Here is a 17,777-nt window from a genome sequence, read left to right on the forward strand (position 1 = left end):
TAGGAGGTGCCCTCACCATTGACACCTGTGGAAGGGAGGGGACAAATCAAGAGGGGACGCGTTGCCTCCACTGATCCCATGGAGAGCTCAGGAGCTGGAATGAATCATCAGGGCCGCCCTCCGCTTGACATGGAGGCCCAGCCCTCATATACCCCCCCTAGAGCTCTCAGCGGATTTAGGCCACCCTGGGGCTGCACACCATGGATCGTGGGCTCTCTGCAACCAAGGCGATTCCTGAAAGCACCTGTGGACAGCCCTCCAGCAGCCCGGGCATCTTGAAGGCAGATCCAGGTAGCACATCTCTGTGCCCTTCACGATATATTCCCTGGACGCTTACACTCCACGTGCCCCACCGTTCTCACCCCCTACTTCTCCCGTAATATCTACCCAATGGCCTGATAGGATTGGGGTGCAGGCTGAGAGGACGTGAAGAGTCCATCCAAGGGACCTAATGGTGCTCAAAGTTATGAATGTTCCAGTGTTCTTCATGTGATCGATTACTAGTTTCAGTGATTAAGAAAAGATGATGATTTCAATCTTCTTGAATTTATTAAGACTAGTTTTGTGCCCTAACACACCATCTGTCCTAGAGAATGTTCCAGGGGCACTTGAGAAGAATGTGTATTGTTGCTTTTGGATGGAATGTTTTGTTTGTATGTATCCAAATCCTTCTGATCTAACACTTCACGCAGGCCAATGTTTCCTTATTGATGTGCGTCTGGATGGTATATGCATTGATGTGAGTGGAATATTAAAGTCCTCTATTATTGTACTGCTGTGTCTTTCTCCCTTCAGGTCTGTTAATATTTGCTTTATGTGTTCGGGTGCTCTAATAAAAATATTTTATTTTCCTGGATTCGATAACATTTATGGCATTGCTTCCTAAACGTATGGTCATTTCCCTCCTCCTTTTGCATTGGTAATTTGGCGGTGTCTTTCTTGGGCACCCTCCCTCCCCCGCCCCGGGGTCGTAACTGCTTCGGGCCTGGAGCGGGGCCAGGGGAGGAAACTGGCCAGGTAACATCTGGGTGAGAGCGGCCCTCACACTGACGCGAGACCCCCGCCCCCCAGCAAGTCACCCAGTCATCTCAGGTGCACAACGGAGGAATCCCATAATTCCACAGGGTTCTCGAGTGGCGCTGCCGATTAACGGGAACGCAACCGGTAGCCGGTTCCACCGGGCCATCGCCCTAAGCCATGCGCCGTGGCGGACACCTCCCGCTCCCGCCACCGCCTCCTCCCCGCGGCCGGGCCGGGCCCGGGTGGGGCGGGGGCAGAAGCTCGGCCGCGGATTGGCCGGGAGTAAGATGCGCCACGCGTTTGAAAGGCCCAATCAGCGCCCGGCCTCTCCTCGCCAGCCAATAGAAAGCCGGAAGGGCAAGCAGAGGGGGCGGGCGTCGCTATTTGAACCGGGGCGCCGAAGGGGCCGCGGTACGTCTTGCCGCTGGAGTCGGGTGTGGGTCTCGTCGAGCCATGGAGGGCGAGCCCCTGGGGGAGGACGCGCTGCTGTGGCAGCTCCGGGACAGCCGCCGCCGCTTCCAGACGCGCATGCAGCGGCTGATAGAAAAGGTAGGGCCCCGCCCCCCAACCGGCCCGCTGGAGTCGGGGAGGCCGGGCGCGATGGGGAAGGGGAAAAACGGGGCTGGGGGCTGGGGTAAGGGTGGAGGCGGCCGAGCGCGGGGCCGAAGGTGGGGAAGCGGGGTGGGAAGGGGAGGGGAGAGGGGGTGGAGAGGAGGCAGCGGGATTGGGGGCGCTGGGGTAGACAGGGGAGGTGGTTTGGGGGCGAGAGGGAGGCGGGCGGGTTTGGGGGGGGTCCTGCAGACTTCCAGCCTTGTGCTGGCGCCTCCTCAGCCGGGTCAGGGCCTCCTCGCGGCCCTCGGAGCTGAGGGGATGCCCCTTTCTCTCCCGCAGTACAACCAGCCCTTCGAGGATGCCCCGCTGGTGCAGATGTCCACGCTGACCTATGAGACACCCCAGGGTACGGAGTCATCCCCCCCTTCTGAATGTGTACAGTTCAGAGTGTGAACAGGATAGTTTCGTCCCGGAGTTTGAAATGCTATCCCTGCTCTCTTGTGAAAATTTTGTCCGCCTAATAAGAACTAAAACATTCCTAGTTCCCTTGAGCCTATAAATTACTTCTTTTTTAAATTACCTATTAAAAACAGAATTCTGCAGATCCATAGACACACGCTGGTTAAAAATACCCCCTGTCTGACCCTGTCGGTCTGGGCCGGTTGGGATGATTTTTGGTTTTGGGGGGGGGGGGGGGGGGGGGTTGTAATTTTTTTCTAAGTTTATTTTTGAGAGAGAGAGAGACAGAGTGCCAGCAGGGGGAGGGACAGAGAGGGAGGGGAGACCCAGAATCCCAAGCAGGCTCCAGGCTCTGAGCCATCAGCACAGAGCCCGACACGGGGCTCAGACTCACAAGCCGGGAGATCATGACCTGGGCCAAGGTCGGACACTTAACCAGCTGAGCCACCCGAGGCACCCTGTGGGCTGGTTGCTTTAACAGCCAAGGCTGTGCCTCTGTTTCTTCACCTGTCAAATGGGAAAATGGTAATAATCTACTTGATGGGGATGTTGTAAGTTACAGGAGCTCCTTGTGAAGCTCTTGGAACAAGGCCCGGCTCTTGTAATCACTCTTATTGACTATTTTTTGACCTGTTTGACTTGGAGTATTAGCTGTCCTCCTTGAGATTCTGAGTACTTGGAACTTGACCTGAATATAGGGAGAAGGAGCCATTCCATTCAGTGGTTGATGTTGTAAGCTGACTTAAATCTCCTGGATTCTCTTTGGTAGCTGGGTGAAGAAAGTTTGCACTGGGTGATGTCAGTTCCTCCCCCTCTGTCTTATTACCAACTCATTAGGACCTGCTAATGAAGGCAGATCTCAGATCCAGTTCTGCCCTGCATTGGACAGACAGGCACTAAAAGCTTCATAAGATCTGCTTCTGAAGTTAAATAAAGTTTTAGCTCTCTGCATTTTTAGCTGACCCAGCCACACCTTGGGTGAAAAGTTTGTGAAGACAGAAGCTAAGATAGTCCAGCTCCAGGCCTCTGTTACTCTCTGGTCTCATTAGGCAATGACAAATCTAACCCGAAGGCAGGACCCAGGGCTGGGTAGGAATCGTTCCCAGGGTGCCATCCACAGGCTTCATTCACTATGTTCTGATGCGCTGTTTACGCAAGGAGTGGTCTGGCCACTCCACATATCTAGAATACCACTAACTTCACTGCTGAAACTCACTTCTGACTCCGGCTTAATGAGAACACCCTGTTAAAACGGATCCCTGAGGCCTCTGGCATCGGTGCTGGGTGCAGATTGAATAGGTCTAACGAGCTCCCGGCTGCTGATAGTACAGTTCCTCTGTCCTGTTGCTCAGCCTGGAGAGGTACTCAGGGGAGCGCCACCATGATTAGGGTTAGCTGACCACCCTTGTAGCATAAACTCCCAATTTAAGGCAACGCCGTGGGGTGTAGATCGGAGCTAACACTCCCACACCGATTATGACGAGGACAGGAGGGGAGGAATAGTTGTTCGCATGTGTGGATAGCTAAGGTGTGCCCTTTGCTTCTGAGAGTCTTGTGTTTTTGATTCTTAACAGCCCTTTGGGGTAGGTGCTGTCCTTAGGATCATGGTTTCCTAGCAGAGGATGCAGCAAACAAGAAACAGCCCCATGTCACTTAGCCAAATTGGCAAAGCCTTGACCTGACGGAGCACATTTGCTCCGCGTCACTCTGTTCCAGAAAGGCCACAGGGCACAGTGGCCAGGAACACAGAGAGTCACTCCCCTGGGTTCCCAGCCTGGCTCCACCACGTGGCTGAGCAGCCCGGGCTGGTTGCTGGACCTACTTCTTGCCTCTGTGTCTCTGTCTGGCCAGCAAACTTGGAAAGTAGGAGTTCTGTACAGGTGAGTTGTAGACACTGAATGAGGTGTACTTGGAAAGTGTTTAGAATAGAGCCTGGAGCATTGTAAGCACCGTGTGTGAACGTTTGCTAGTGTCCTCGTTGGCAACCATCTCAACCCAAGGATCCCTTCTTGTTCACTTGAATTTACCTGGGGGCAAATGGAGGTTTAGGGAGAGATTAAGTATTCTTGCCCCCATTCTGCTAACGAGTAAGGGGCAGGACTCCTAATCTCCGTGTTTACCCTGTGTTTAGGCTCTGTTCTAGACATCTAGATTGCCCTCAGAAAGTGCTTCCAGTCTATACATAGTATATAGATTGCTCTCAATAAATATATTTTGAGTACAGCACTTGGCACATGTGTTCCTTGTTTCTGCTTAACTCTGTGGCTTAATGACGGAATTGGATAATCTGCCTCCTAGGTAGGAGATTTCCATTAATGACAGATTTCTGTCTAATCTTAGTTTTTTTTTTAACGTTTATTCACTATTGAAAGACAGAGAGAGTCAGAGCGTGAGCAGGGGAGGGGCAGAGGGAGAGGGAGACACAGAATCCAAAGCAGGCTCCAGGCTCTGAGCTGTCAGCACAGAGCCCGACGCAGGGCTCGAACTCACGGACCGCGAGATCACGGCCTGAGCCAAAATTGGATGCTTAACCGACTGAGCCACCCAGGAGCCCCTGTCTAATCTTAATTTAAAAAAATTTTTTTAACGTTTATTTATTTTTTTGAGACAGAGACAGAGCACAAACGGGGGAGGGTCAGAGAGAGAGGGGGACACAGAATCCGAAACAGGCTCCAGGCCGTCAGCACAGAGTCCGACGCGGGGCTCGAACCTACAGACCGCGAGATCATGACCTGAGCCGAAGTCGGACGCTCAACCGACTGAGCCACCCAGGCGCCCCTAATCTTAATTTAAAAAAAAAAGACTTCCAGCCTCACAAAGATGAGAAACAACAGGTATCAGGATCGTGGCTTGGTTTCCGTAGATCACGTCTTTCTCTGGCCCATCACGTTGGTTTTCTCTGAATGCGGACTGAACAGACACTCAGCGGTCAGGATTGTTTAAGCGGTAACTTTTCTCTCATTTCTTTTCTGAAGGATTGAGAATTTGGGGTGGAGGACTAGTAAAGGAGAAAAACAAAGAACAAATCCAGGTATTTAATGTCCGTTTTTATTGCTGCCATGTGCTGCCGTGCGGGAATATCGATGTGAATAAAGGCGTAGGTTAGCTGTGACTGCACCGAGGTCGCCATGGGGCTTCTGTTCTAGGTCTTTCTCACCTGAACTCCCCCCTTTTCCTCTAAGGATTTGCTGAGAAGTTTTTCTCCTGTTGCTCGTCAGGTAGCAGGAGGAGCTGCGTTGATATTTAAGCCCTTTCTGCCCCGCTTCCTCTGCTGTAGGCCAAGGGGTTCTTGACAACAGCCCCACATGCAGGGCTGGCCAGTGGGAGAAAGCTGCCCCTGCCCCTGCCCCAGACTTAGCTGCATCTGTGAGCTTAGTTTGTTGGGTCCTTTACAGAAAAGCCCCAACCCAGTTCCTTTGAGGAAAGAAACATGCCTCCTTTCTCTTCTGCAAGGGGAAGAGAATAGGGAGAGGGTACAGGGTCACGCTTCTTTCCGCATGGAGCTGTTTTCCAAAACACTGTGTGGTTTCTCCCAGATGCATCCACTGATGCTGGGGCATCTCGGCCTGGTATGTTCACGGGAGGTGCCGATACAGCCTGCCCGCCTTCTGGGAGACCCACAGAGTCTTGCTACCGTCATTTTTTTGCAGGGATGTCTAGAATTCCCTTAACGACTGCCTCCCAGCCCAGAAGCCTGTACCCCAGAACGAAAACGTCAGGGTTAGCGTTCCAAAGCAAGGAACAGCAGTTCTGAAATAAAATTTCTTCCTGATTATTTGAATCACACCCATAATACGTTTGGTCGTACAAACATTAGAAATACATACAACCATTAAAATCAACCTGACTCCCATAGTCACTGATGATATTTTCGTATAATGTAATTCCCGCCTATAATACACATATTTTTACCCCTTCTTCTTTACATACTATACACTGTGATCATTTCTTTTCATCATCCGTTGTATAATTCAGTCACACTTATTTACTTATTTATTTATTAGTTTTTAATCTTTAATTTTTGAGAGAGAGAACGAGGGGAGAGACAGGGAGAGAGGAGCTGGGACAGAGGATCCAAAGCAGGCCCTGCACTGACAGCCCGATACAGGACTCAAACTCACAAACTGTACCAGAAGAGAGGCCTATGAGACCCCTGCTCTCTCATATGCTAAAGGAAGGAGTGTAGGTTTGTTACGGTGGCTTGAAATGTGTTCTCACTGAATCAAGCGTGTCTTTATCCACTTCTATGCTTTCGAGGACTCCCCGGTGAAGACTTTCGAGGATGCCCCAGACAGCAGGAGCGGCGGTGACCCCGCGGAAGCCGAAGCCCGAGGTCTGGCGCTTCCTGAGCCCAGCACACGAGTCCTGGGAGTGGGTGAGTGTCCCTGCGCTAGGAATTGGGGTTGGCAGGGACATGCGTCCCTGTGATGGCATTTAAAGCCCAGATTCCTCAAGATGACTTTTTGCAAGGCTTTTTTAAAAGTGGGAGCATCTTAAAGTGCCTGTCTGCACTCCCCAAAGGAGTTGTCTTGCTGTTACGTCCGTGGCGCCTACACAGAAACAGTGCTCAAGCGTTCTTGAGTAATGGACATACGCCCTCCCATCAGTTTTTAACTTATTACCCCTCCGTAAAAAAATTAATGTCAAAAATATAATGAAACGCCAGATTTGCCGTGCAGGCCGTGTTTGAACTGCTGACTTTTTTTTTTTACATTTATTTGTTTTTGGGAGACAGAGAGAGCACGAGCAGGGGAGGGGCAGAGAGAGAGGGAGACACAGAATCCGAAGCAGGCGCCAGGCTCCGAGCCGTCAGCGCAGAACCCGACATGGGGCTCAAACTCCCAAACTGTGAGATCATGACCTGAGCTGAAGTCGGAAGCTTAACCGACTGAGCCCCCCCAGGCACCCCTGAACTGCTGACTTCTACAGAACGTTTTGTTGCCCAAACCCCAAGCCAGCCTGTTTTCCGGGGAGTCCGTCATCACCATCTTTCTCTCTCTGGTGTCTCTGTCTGCCCTGGATGCATCTGTTTGAACGTGCTCAGGTTCCACCTTAAGCACATGGAACAGAGTTCACGGCTCTCCCGGTTCCGTATCCCTCTGTAGCCACCTGCCATGGGTCACTTCCCTTCTCGAACAAACTTACAGCCGATGCTCTGCTCCACTGCTACGCTCTCTTCTGCCAGTTCTGTGCAGGCTCCGGGCTCCATCGGGAAGGCGTAACTCTCCGTGGTCCCAGCCTCCCCCATTGGCGACTCCCACTGGCATTCTGTGGCTTCTATCCCATTGCCCTGTTGGTGGCATTTGGAGCTTCTGGAAATCCTGTAATTGGCCTGTGGCCCTGTGCCCGCTGGGTTTTCTTCCTTCCCAGCCCCTCTTAACTCCCCTCTCCACTGGATGCCCTTTCTTGAGATTGGTCTGAGCCCCTCACTCTGGCGGAACCCCCATCCCAGACCCAGTCTGCATGTGTTTGCTGCCTGTCAGCCTCTCTTCTTGAAGACTTTGTCTAAACTCGGCAAATCTAAACTGGAAAGGTCAACCTAGCAGGATTCCTATTGGCTCAAGGCCTACCACCGTCTTCCCTGTACAATGAGCCAGACACCCAGCCCCTCCTGCCCTCCTCATACCCAAGACGTCCCCCTCCTGTGCCTTTGCCTCCCACTGTCCCTTGTGCGGCTCTGCCCCCGTGTCCCACCGCACCCCCACGGTACCAGCCCCGCCCCTGCTGACACCTGCCATCAGAACAGACCTCCCCCACTTTCACCCAAGCTGTCTACACCGGCTCTCCTCCTGGTAGCAGTTAGCCAGCTGGGTAGACAGGTTTGTAACTGGTCCTGAACCCCCATCTCCTGCCGGCCCTGACCTGCAGCCTCTGTCCGCTCTCCCCAGCCCTCGTCCGGCACCTTGCCTGCTCTAGCCGTCTGTAAAATGGGTTGAGTCCCACAGGGAAAACTGGCGGTCATTCAGGGTAGAATTAGACCTTAAGGAAGGTGTTTATTCACAGGTGTTATCTGTTGACTGGTGTTGATCAAGATTTTGGCCCCACAGATCCTTAGGTCCGTGAGTTTCTGGACTGCTCAAAATAAATAGAAATGTTTATCCTAGAGCTGCACTGTCCAGTGAGATGGCTCCAGCCTCCTGTGGTGAGTCAGAGGAACTGAAAGTTAAATCAAATGGAAAATTTTATTTCTGTGCCTCACGAGCCACATGTGGCCGGTGGCTGCCATACCGGGCGGCAGGTAGGGAACTTTCTGCCATCACAGACTGGGACGGTGCTGGGCTAGAGCCACCCAGCTCCGAGGACCAGAAGCCACCGAAGGAGCTCAACGTGACAGAAAGCTGCTTCTCTGGCCTCTACCCCCTGAGGCGTGTTCCTGTTCTGATGCATTTGTTGCATTACTGATAATCAGGACAGCGACAGATGGCTGTGTCCTTATTAAAGGGAGCGTCCTAGAACATACTCGAGGGGTGTAAAAACTATTCTTGAGAGGAAAACACAAGCTTTCTTTAAAATTCTTGGGGTGCCTGCGGGTTTAGTTGGTTAAGCGTCCGACTTCAGCTCAGGTCATGATCTCACGGTTCGTGAGTTCGAGCCCCGCGTTGGGCTCTGTGCTAACAGCTCAGAGTCTGGAACCTGCTCCGGATTCTGTGTCTCCCTCTCTGCCCCTCCCTCACTCACATTCTGTCTCTCTCTCTCTCTCTCTCTCAAAAATAAATAAAAATTTAAAAATACTTTAATAAATAAAATTCTGATTGAGATTTCCTTTTTTTTTGCTTTTAGATTCAAAAAGCGGTGATGATGTGTCTTTGTGTCCGGAAGATGTAGCTGCTGGGGCCTTCATGGTAAGACCTGCCCTTTGTGACGAAGGGACCGAGCCAGGGCTTGGGGTGCGTGTGTGTGTCCTCATTTCCGGTGTCTTTTTTGAAATCCTCTTGGGAGGCTCACCCTTTGCTGACACCACCCCTCCCGTCTCTGGTCCTCCCTTCACATCCCTCAAGGCAGCAGGGGCCTCCTTCCATCTGGCGCGTGGCAGCCCTTACTGCCCCCGGTTCAAGCCGGATTTCCTGAACTCACATATATGTCGGGTGGTGTTCCCTGTGCAGACAGAACAGTCACAGTTCACGGTGTGCCCAGTACCCTTGATCGAGCACGCTGTGTTGAAAGTTAGGCTCTAAGTTGGTCTTTGCCCGAAGAGACAATGTCATAAGGACGGTGTTTCTAGGAAGTATTTCCAGGTCAGCCCTTGGAAGCCCATTTAGTCCACGAGGTCACGAGATCAGGCCATTGTTCTGTGTCTCCCAGGGTGCCCCCCTGGTCCCGGGAACCACCTGTCTCCTCTTCCCCCGACTGGGTCTCATCTCCCCTTCCTTCCAGTGGGATGCACGGGAATACACAAAGAACACAGTCTGCTGGGGGTCTTTCCTGGCCCCAGAGTCAGATGCTAGAATGGCTGTTGTGTGTGGCTTTTCTCGAAAACTGCTCTTTTTGTGAAGAATTTGCCCAAACACCCAATGTGTGACCTGTGGCGTCTAACTAAATAAGGTAGTGACAGGGGTCCGGGGGGAAGGCTGTACGTTTTGGAGCATTACGGGGGGGCGGTGGTGCAGGGCTAGGTGGCCCCAGATGTAAAGAACTTCCTGAACAGTGTACGTGTGTGTTATCCCTGGTCTGCAGCCGCTGAGGTGCAGAGAGTGAGGGTCAAGACCCCCCGTCCCCAGGGCGTGGGCAGGAAGGGAATGGGGGGCCTGCCTCCTGAGCCAGAGTGCTGAATGTCCTTTCCTGTGAGCACACTGATTGGGACTAATTCTAATAGTTGAGTCCTGAACTCACCCAAGAATATTCAGATGGTTTTGAATTGTTCCCTAGCAATGCCATCACACACCTCCCAACAGGCTTATGTGGGTGGTTTTTGTGTTTTGGGGGGTCTTTTGTCTTTTTACTTTGGGATTGTTGCCACTGGATGAATTATCTAAAGTTGGGTTTCTGGGTCAGGTGGATTTTCAGAGGGGCTAACAGCGAGGAGTGAAAAATGACTTCGAGGGGCTTCATTTACCTACGTGTAATTAATGAACTTGCCAGCTAGCTCGAGAATCTGAGAGCTCATCCGGACCCAAAAGCTCTCAAGAACACTGATTCTCTCTTGTGTCAGCCTGCAGAGCCCTGGAGCCCTTTGAAAAATGAATTACGAAGGAAGTACTTGACCCAAGTGGATATATTGCTACAGGATGAAGGGTGTTTAGAGGTAATGTGTTTCCCAGGATGTGTCTTCGTATAATTGAATCATAACCTAGTGATACACCGAGGTGGGTTAATCAGGTTTTGGTTCGCTCTCCGTGGGGCCCGTAAGGAGCCTTTGGAGCAATTGCTCCCCAACTGGTTCCCTCCCAGGCTTGCAGACGGACGCTCACCTGGTGGGGGCGATCAGGGAGACCCGTGGGGTGCGCCCTCCGTCGCCCACTGTTCTGGGTGGGGGGGCACTCACAGAAACGTAGGGGGCCCCACCCCCTGGGGAAGGGATTGCTCCCACCGCCCCACTTCTCCCCACTTCCACCCTGTCCACGGTCACCTTGCTGTGGAGCGCGTGGGGGCTCCCAGAGCGTGACCGACAGAGCAAGGGTGCCAACCCTAGTTTCTGTCACGTCTTCCCATAAAGAAAACATCTTCATGTCACATAAGTAGGAGGTACTCGTTGTGGGATGACTGACTACTTTATCTCAAAGGCAGCAAACAGGAGCATAGACGTTTCCTTACTGTGCTGCTGACCGGCGAGGATGCGGTGTCTGAGGCCCGTTGATTTGGTGGGGGTACCGGGAATGGCCTTTCCCTTTAACCTGGAGCAGCAGGAGGGCATCCCGGGAGGGGGGGGGGGGAGGGAGTAGCCTGGAGGTCACGTGGGCCAAGTTCCCAGAGGTTACTGACACCTCCCCCCACCATTGCCGGAGGCCTCGGCCGCTGCGTCGGGGAGGAGCAGCCGACCTCACCAACCCGCGGGGCTCGGCACTGCGGCGGGGGGCATCTGAGGGTGCCCAGAGTCGACACGTGTTCACATCGCCGGCTTCGTTTTCAGTGTACTGGTGACGGAGGTGGAGAGGACGCATGCGTGACACTGACCCCTCCCCTGGCCTCGCCTGCCGGGCCTGCCCCTGGTAAGTGCGACACAGAAACTGCATGAACCGCCTCCCGATCGCTGTTGGCAGAGTCGCGGCGCCCCTACCGCTGGGCACCCTCTCGTGTGCTTGACATAAACTGTTCGAGACACCAGCACCTAACAGGCGAAAGCCTCCTGTGTAGTCGGCAAACTGCTTGTTTCCTCTGGGACTCCAGCGCGCTAATTGCTGGTTAGCTCTTCAGCCCAACCTACTGCGGTGAAAGTTTTTGACTCTCCGGAAACACAGGATTCCTACACCCTCTGCTCGCGTTTATTTGACAATCAGCCTGTTGTCACAGTTGCTTCTCCGTCCCCTGCACACCCAGCGCCCACGCACACGCACACAGCACCCCCGCACGTGCACACACGGACATGCGCACACCATGCACGTCATCTGCAGTCACATACGTGTTCTCCTTAAGTGCTTGCAGGTCTCCTGGGCCCAGGGACGCGGCTGCGGCGGGCGGGGCACATGCCAGGGCCTAGTCGTTTCCCGCAGCGCAGTCCAGAAATCTCGCCAAGCGCTGTCTCTGTGGGCACCTTCCTATCACAACTTTCCTGAATAGTCCCGGCCACTGGTAGTGTTGCAGCACGTCCCTCAATTTACTTCTCTGGTGGTTTCCTCTAAGGTTAAGTGCATGTTAAACACTTTTGGCAAAAATGCTGCCCAGGCGACGGTGTGTTCTCTCAGGACATCACGTCACTCTGTCCCGTTGTTGGTGACGCATGAGCCTGGCCACTTAGCTAAGGAAGGACCTGCTAGGTTTCTCACTACAGAAGTGCCCTTTCCTTGGCATCGTCTGCAGGTGCCTGTCGCCTGGGTCCCCGCAAACCCCACCCCGAGGCTTTGGCGCCAGGCCACGACTCCCGCCTGCGTCCCCGCCCGCAAACCCTTCCCTGGCTTGGCCGTTCCTTCCGTGTGCGCCTGTTGGCATCCTTCCATAAGCAAATGGCGAGTCCCTTCGTGCCCTAATTCTGTTCCTTCCTTTATTCCCACATGCTTTCACTTTTTAAAAACAATTTTTTTCTAGAATCAATAAGAACCCATGGGTTTTGTTTGTTTTTTTTTAATTCACATATTAGTAGCCACTGATGCCCAGTTGTCCCAGATCAGCCTGCAGGAGCCCTTCATGCTGGCTTCCCTGACCTCTGGCCTGCCTGTCCTGTCTGTTTTTGAGCACTTTGTCCCCCCACCATGACCTTGACCCCACAGGTGTTGCCAGCACCAAAGTCCTGCACTCATTAGGTTCGTTGTGCAGTGCAGACTGATTTCGGAACCACGGCCCCTGCTGCCACATGCTTGCCAGTCTGCTGAAGAAGGTTCAGGAGTCCTGAGCAGCTCTTGGATGATCAGACAGTATCCCACCAAGGGTGCACGTTCAGAGGATTGTGTTCAAAGTCACTCAGATCCTTTTTTCTCTTTCCGTTGTCATCACTTCGATACGCACTTGGGTTCTTTTTTTTTCTTTTTTCTTTTTTTTTTCTATTCACTTCTAGAGTTCTCCTTATCCTTGTTGGTTTAATTTAATTTATTTATTTACATTTTTTTTTAACATTTATTAATTTTTGAGAGAAAGAGACAGAGCATGAGGGGGATAGGGACAGAGAGAGAGGGATACAAAATTGGAAGCAGGCTCCAGGTTCCGAGCTGTCAGCACAGAGCCCGACATGGGGCTTGAACTCACGAACCGTGAGATCATGACCTGAGCTGAAGTCGGACGCTCCATAGACTGAGCCACCCAGGCACCCCGGTTTAATTTTATTTTTTAAATCTATAAAACATTTAACATGATGTGAAGGTCAAAGCTGTACGAAGAGGCATATTCAGGAGTCCTCTGCCTCCGTCACCTGTCCCCACAGGTAATCAGCGTAATTGTTGGGTTTCTAATCAGACTTGGAAAGGGCATCCAACGTGTAAACCATCACATGGGGGAGGAAGACCCCTTTGGGGAAGCTGGGGTGGAAAGTAGGAATTAGAGTTTGATAACTAGAAAGAAATCTCAGAGGAGAATCTATTCTCACGTTTTCGTGGAGTTTTTTCTCTTGTTCTTTGAATTGTCATCACGATCCACCCTTTTCGTTCTGTGGTCTCTGCAGATGGACCGTCTTGAACGGTAACACTTTACTCTGTGTGTTTCCCTCCAGGACGCCGTGGCCGTGTGTCCGGAGAGAGTTCTGGTGGCCCAGTGAAGCCGGCTTCACGCCCCTGCTCAGCAGACCTGGCCGTGGTGCCTAGAAGTGACAGTGTCTCGTTACAAGGGACCGGGGGGCACAGCTTCTCAAGCAGCCTGTCCTTCGAGCCCGACAACATCTGTGACGTGACCATCAGCGACCTGTACGCAGGCATGCTGCACTCAATGAGCCTGCTGCTGAGCGCAAAGCCGTCCTGTATCATCTCCACCAAAACCTCGTTTGTCCTTCACAACTGGAGCTCGAGGAGGAGATGCTCCAGGAGCAGAGTGAACAGGACTCATTGCCGAGGCGGCAGGCGCCCTCACAGGGCTTCCCAGGAGAGGCTCCCAGTCCGTGCCAGGCCAGGGAGGGACAGGGGCGCCTTAAGAGATTGCGAGAACCTACTGGACGCTTCTGGCCAGAAGACGGGTTTAAAACTGGACAAAGCTTTTCTCGAAGTAAACAAACCCCAAGTCCTTAAATGGGGTCCCAGTTGGAAAGAGTTTAAGGAGTTAAGGAGTTTAACACCCCAGGGGCGTTCTTCATTGCCTTATGGAGACTCCCGTGCAGTGTGTCATCTGGATCAGAATAGATACAAGGCCTTAAAATGGTTAGTTTCCCCTGTAAAAATCGTTTCCAGACCAAGAATACTCCCAGGCAAGCGAGGGAATCATTACAGGGAAATTGAAATCAGATTTGATAAGCTTCATCAGGAGTATTGCCCCAGTCCCCGGAAGCAGCCCGTCCTGACTTCCCTCCCGGAATCCTCGGCCGTGGACGTGTACAGGGGTGGTCCAGCGAGCCCTCGTGGCCCCCAGGGCTTCGAAATCCGCAGGCTCAGTGGAACTTTCCGCACAGCGGAAGCTAAGAGGTTAAATGAGGCCTTTGAAGAGCTGGGCGATCGAGCCAGGGGAGCAGGGAGATGCCTGCAGAGAAGGGGTTCCCCTCCCCCGCTTCCAGAGACCAGCCCCGTGCAGAGCCCACGCCGCTCTGAGCAGACACTCCTTTTTCAGGGAAACAATAGTCTTGGAATACTTAGAAAGTCCGCCTCACCCAACAGACCTACTTCAGTAGCAGGGATGCAGCCTCTAAGCTGTGTTCGAGATCGTTACAAGGAAATAAAAGAAAAATTTGACAAGCTTCATCAAAAGTATTGCCAACAATCGCCTCCGCGAACGAAGGCACTTTTACGCGTTGGAGCATGTCCAGATAAAGCAGGTTTGGAAGTTCAGTATCAGAGAGGCACCTTAGGAAAATTAAACCCAGACTCTGGCTTCCAAAGTCCCCCAAAGCTGTCGGTGTCACCCCAGCAGAGCATAGAACGTCCACTGCGCTTAACCGCCACCGAGGCTCAGCCATTAACATGCCTTGTGCTCACTGCCGCTAGGGGCCATCGGTCCCCTCCAAAGAGACGCCGATTATCAGATTCTGTGCTGTGTGGACAGTGGGCCAGTTCCCAGGATTCCTCGAGAGTGGTGGGCCAGCCCATCCCAAGGCCGGGGGAGAGGTCGTCTCCTCACAGCCCAGCTGAGAAAAAAAGGTGCGTTTCCGTTCGTTGAACGTGGGTGTTTTACGACAGGATGCTTCTGTGTTCATTTTCCAAACCCTCTCCCAGATTCTTTTCTTTCCGCTGAAATCAGCATGTATATCAAGCACATGTCCCTGTGTGAGATGCATCATGGTGGGGCTGGACATGTCCTTACAGGGAATGTTTTACACGTTTTCCCCTGGGATGCATTTAGGGGACTTCTCTGAAAAGCCTCAGGAGGGCTCGGTCTGTCCTTGTCACACTGTCGTTCTCGACCTCTCCTGGTCTCACTCAGAAAACAGCTGTCGTAGAGCAGAACTGATCTGGAGGCAGTGCCTTTCCTCGTACTTCTGGATTCCCTAGTGGGTCTGGAGCGGGAGCGGCCCGCCGGGGCCACGGTATCCGTGCTGGGCTTTGAGGTGCACCTGGGCCGTCCCACCTCGGCCTACACTTGCGTTTGCACAGATCACTGAGGTCAGGTTTGCACGTACAAGCGCCACTCTGCTTTCTCCAGTGGCAGTGAGGTGGGACGGGTCACCGCGGGCTGTTAGACTTCATCTCGTGAGCTCCGGGCCTTCCAGCGCGCACTTGGTGGGTCTACGAGCCGGGGTCCCGGATGATGCGGCTCTTCTGACGGGTGCACGTGTGGGGTTTAATGCATTGGTGGTGAGGTTTCCTCTCCCCTCCTCTCCCCGTGCGGATGGCCGGCCCCCTCGGCGGTCGTTCAGATGGGCCTCCTCTGCCCTGAGTGTCCGTGTTCTCCTTTTCCACCTGTGCCTGTTTGTCCTGTGACCCATCCCAGGGGACGGTGCGTTCCTCTCCCAGATGAGCCCCGATGAGCCCTGAGTTGTCACTGTCCCCACCCCTCAGTGACCGCATTGCTCCTGCCCTGCCTTTGCCCGCTCGCGCTTCTCAGCCTTCAGACCCACGTGGCTCCCCTCTCGGCAGGTATTTCCAAAAACCGCGGGTGCTTTGGCTACAAATGGGGCTGGGTGAGAAGACGCCCCCCCCCCCACCCCCCGCCCCCGAATGAGCCCAGGAAGCCGGCATTGAAGCTGGCTGACCGCTTCATCAAGGTCAGAATCGTGGTCCGGTCCTTTGTCCTCTCGCTTCCGCGGTCTTCGAGTGCCCCTGTTTTCTCAGCCTGCAGTCTGGCTCCGCAGGCACCACACGTCCTGCGGCCCTAACCACGAGGTAGCCTTCGTCAGGCGAAGCGGACCTGCCTTGTGATTGGTCTTTCTGGTCAAGGATTGAGGTCAGGGACCTCGGGTGAGGCCCGATGTGGAGCTGGAGCAAAGTGGGGGAGTCTCCCAGACCGGGAGAGTGGCCTGCGCCCCAGGAGGCCCCGCCGAGGGCCGAGTCGTCTGTCTGCCGGGTGGCCGGCTCTTCCCCTTTGGTCCAGGCCTCCGGCTCCTTGCCTGCGCCCGTCTCGGGCCAGGCCACCTGCAGGGCAGCGCGGAGCCACGTTCCGAGTCCTGTGGGATTGAGGCTTTCGGGGACCGTGGCAGGCACTTGGGGGACACCTGACCTTCCTTCTCATCTGAGAGGGGGTTGGTTTTCACCGAAGGCAGCTCCTCAAGTGAGAGCCGTGCCCGAGGTGGCCCAGCCCCGACCTGTCAGAGCTCCCTTGTCCCTCCGGCCCTGCTTGTCTAGGCCTGCACCGGCTCACACGCACCCTCCTGACCTGTTCTCTATGTGTCAGGCCCCTCAGGCTCGCCTCTGTGGCTTTCCCACGTTGTCCCCAGGTTTGCCGGCAGGTCAGGCCGCCCGCTGGCCCGGCCAGCGCAGCGGGGTCACTGCCCCCCGCCCTCTTGTGCCTCAGCTGCACCCGACCCCTGCTTCCCACCTCGGGAACCTCCCTCCCCGCCCCGCCCCCGCCTCTCATTCACCTGCCCATCAAGGGCCACGTGGAGCAGACACCAAGGTCACGGCCATGAGCCATGCCTTGTGTGCCCAGCAGTGAAGCACGGGGAGAACTCAGCCCTCCGTGGGGTCCTCCCGGCTCCCCTGGAATTTGAGAAGTCGCGGTGGCCGCCCCGGGGGGCCTTTCGCAGTTCCGTCTGATCCCGTGATACAAACATACTTAACCATTTCCATATTTTTCTTCTCTCCCTACTTAAATCATAAATGTCTTAAGGGAAGGGACCAAATCTTCCCGAGCTGTGACTACAGAAGGAATTTGAATGGCTAACGTGTGAGTGCTTTCTGTGTGGAACCTTCTTTACACCCTTCTGCCTTAACCCGCACAGGACCCCTCTGATGAGATCGCTGTCATCCAGCAGGCAGGTTCTGTGTCTTAGGTTACAAATAAGCGAATGTAGCTGAAGCCTCAGGACTCCTGAGTCCACACTCGCATTCGAGGCTGGGCCAGGATTTGAAGCCAGTGGGCGTAACGACTGGCTCACCCGCCTGCCCAGGGGGATTGCCTTCGGGTGAGTCTTTACCTCCCTTACGCTGTTTGTTCAGTGTGGTGGCATTTTCTCTAGTGGACCCACCAATATTTACATATAGGCAGTGGAATAAATATAAAACAGTCCAGCTTTCGGTGGCTTGGGAATTCTAGTGGAATTGTACTGAAATCATTTCCCTTGTCCCTTTTTTTTTCTTTTTCTAAAGGAAAGAACAACACGTCTTTCAAGATGGAAGAGAAAAGTGATTTTGTATTAGAAAAATTCAAAGCTGGAGAAGTATATAACCAACTTCTTTTAGACTTTTGTCCCTCTTCTACTTTACTCTGTGTGTGAGTTTTTTGTTTTTTGTTTTAATCCTCAAGAATATGTGAGACTTGGATTCACTTCCCTGCCCTTCAAAGCAAATTTCCGTGAAATTGGTCCCATTGAAATGACTCTGAGTTCTCGGTGTCGAAATTATTTGAATAAAGTTGCTCAATTAAAAGTT

At 53.4% G+C, this 17,777-nt stretch overlaps 1 protein-coding gene across 1 annotated transcript; it reads left to right on the top strand.

The window, feature by feature from the left end:
• The first annotated feature begins 200 nt into the window (after positions 1 to 200).
• On the top strand, positions 201 to 17,777 carry HJURP (Holliday junction recognition protein). Its single transcript, XM_040450340.1, has 11 exons — positions 201 to 291; positions 1,072 to 1,262; positions 1,366 to 1,569; positions 1,912 to 1,978; positions 5,007 to 5,062; positions 6,289 to 6,406; positions 8,812 to 8,873; positions 10,181 to 10,273; positions 11,099 to 11,177; positions 13,325 to 14,891; positions 17,496 to 17,777. Exons 1-11 carry the CDS (start codon positions 201 to 203, stop codon positions 17,533 to 17,535), a joined length of 2,568 nt encoding a protein of 855 aa, XP_040306274.1. The 3' UTR covers positions 17,536 to 17,777.

The sequence above is a fragment of the Herpailurus yagouaroundi genome, unplaced genomic scaffold (genome assembly GCF_014898765.1).
Source record: "Herpailurus yagouaroundi ecotype Mexico unplaced genomic scaffold, PumYag 202, whole genome shotgun sequence".
Taxonomy (NCBI): domain Eukaryota; kingdom Metazoa; phylum Chordata; class Mammalia; order Carnivora; family Felidae; genus Herpailurus; species Herpailurus yagouaroundi.

What these genes read in the sequence shown, in the direction of transcription:
- HJURP (XM_040450340.1), top strand. Translation starts at nt 201, where the DNA reads ATGGATCGTGGGCTCTCTGCAACCAAGGCGATTCCTGAAAGCACCTGT. An exon ending in AAAACAAAGAACAAATCCAG is followed by an intron (nt 5,063 to 6,288) that starts GTATTTAATGTC and finishes TATGCTTTCGAG; the next exon opens with GACTCCCCGGTGAAGACTTT. An exon ending in AGGATGAAGGGTGTTTAGAG is followed by an intron (nt 10,274 to 11,098) that starts GTAATGTGTTTC and finishes CTTCGTTTTCAG; the next exon opens with TGTACTGGTGACGGAGGTGG.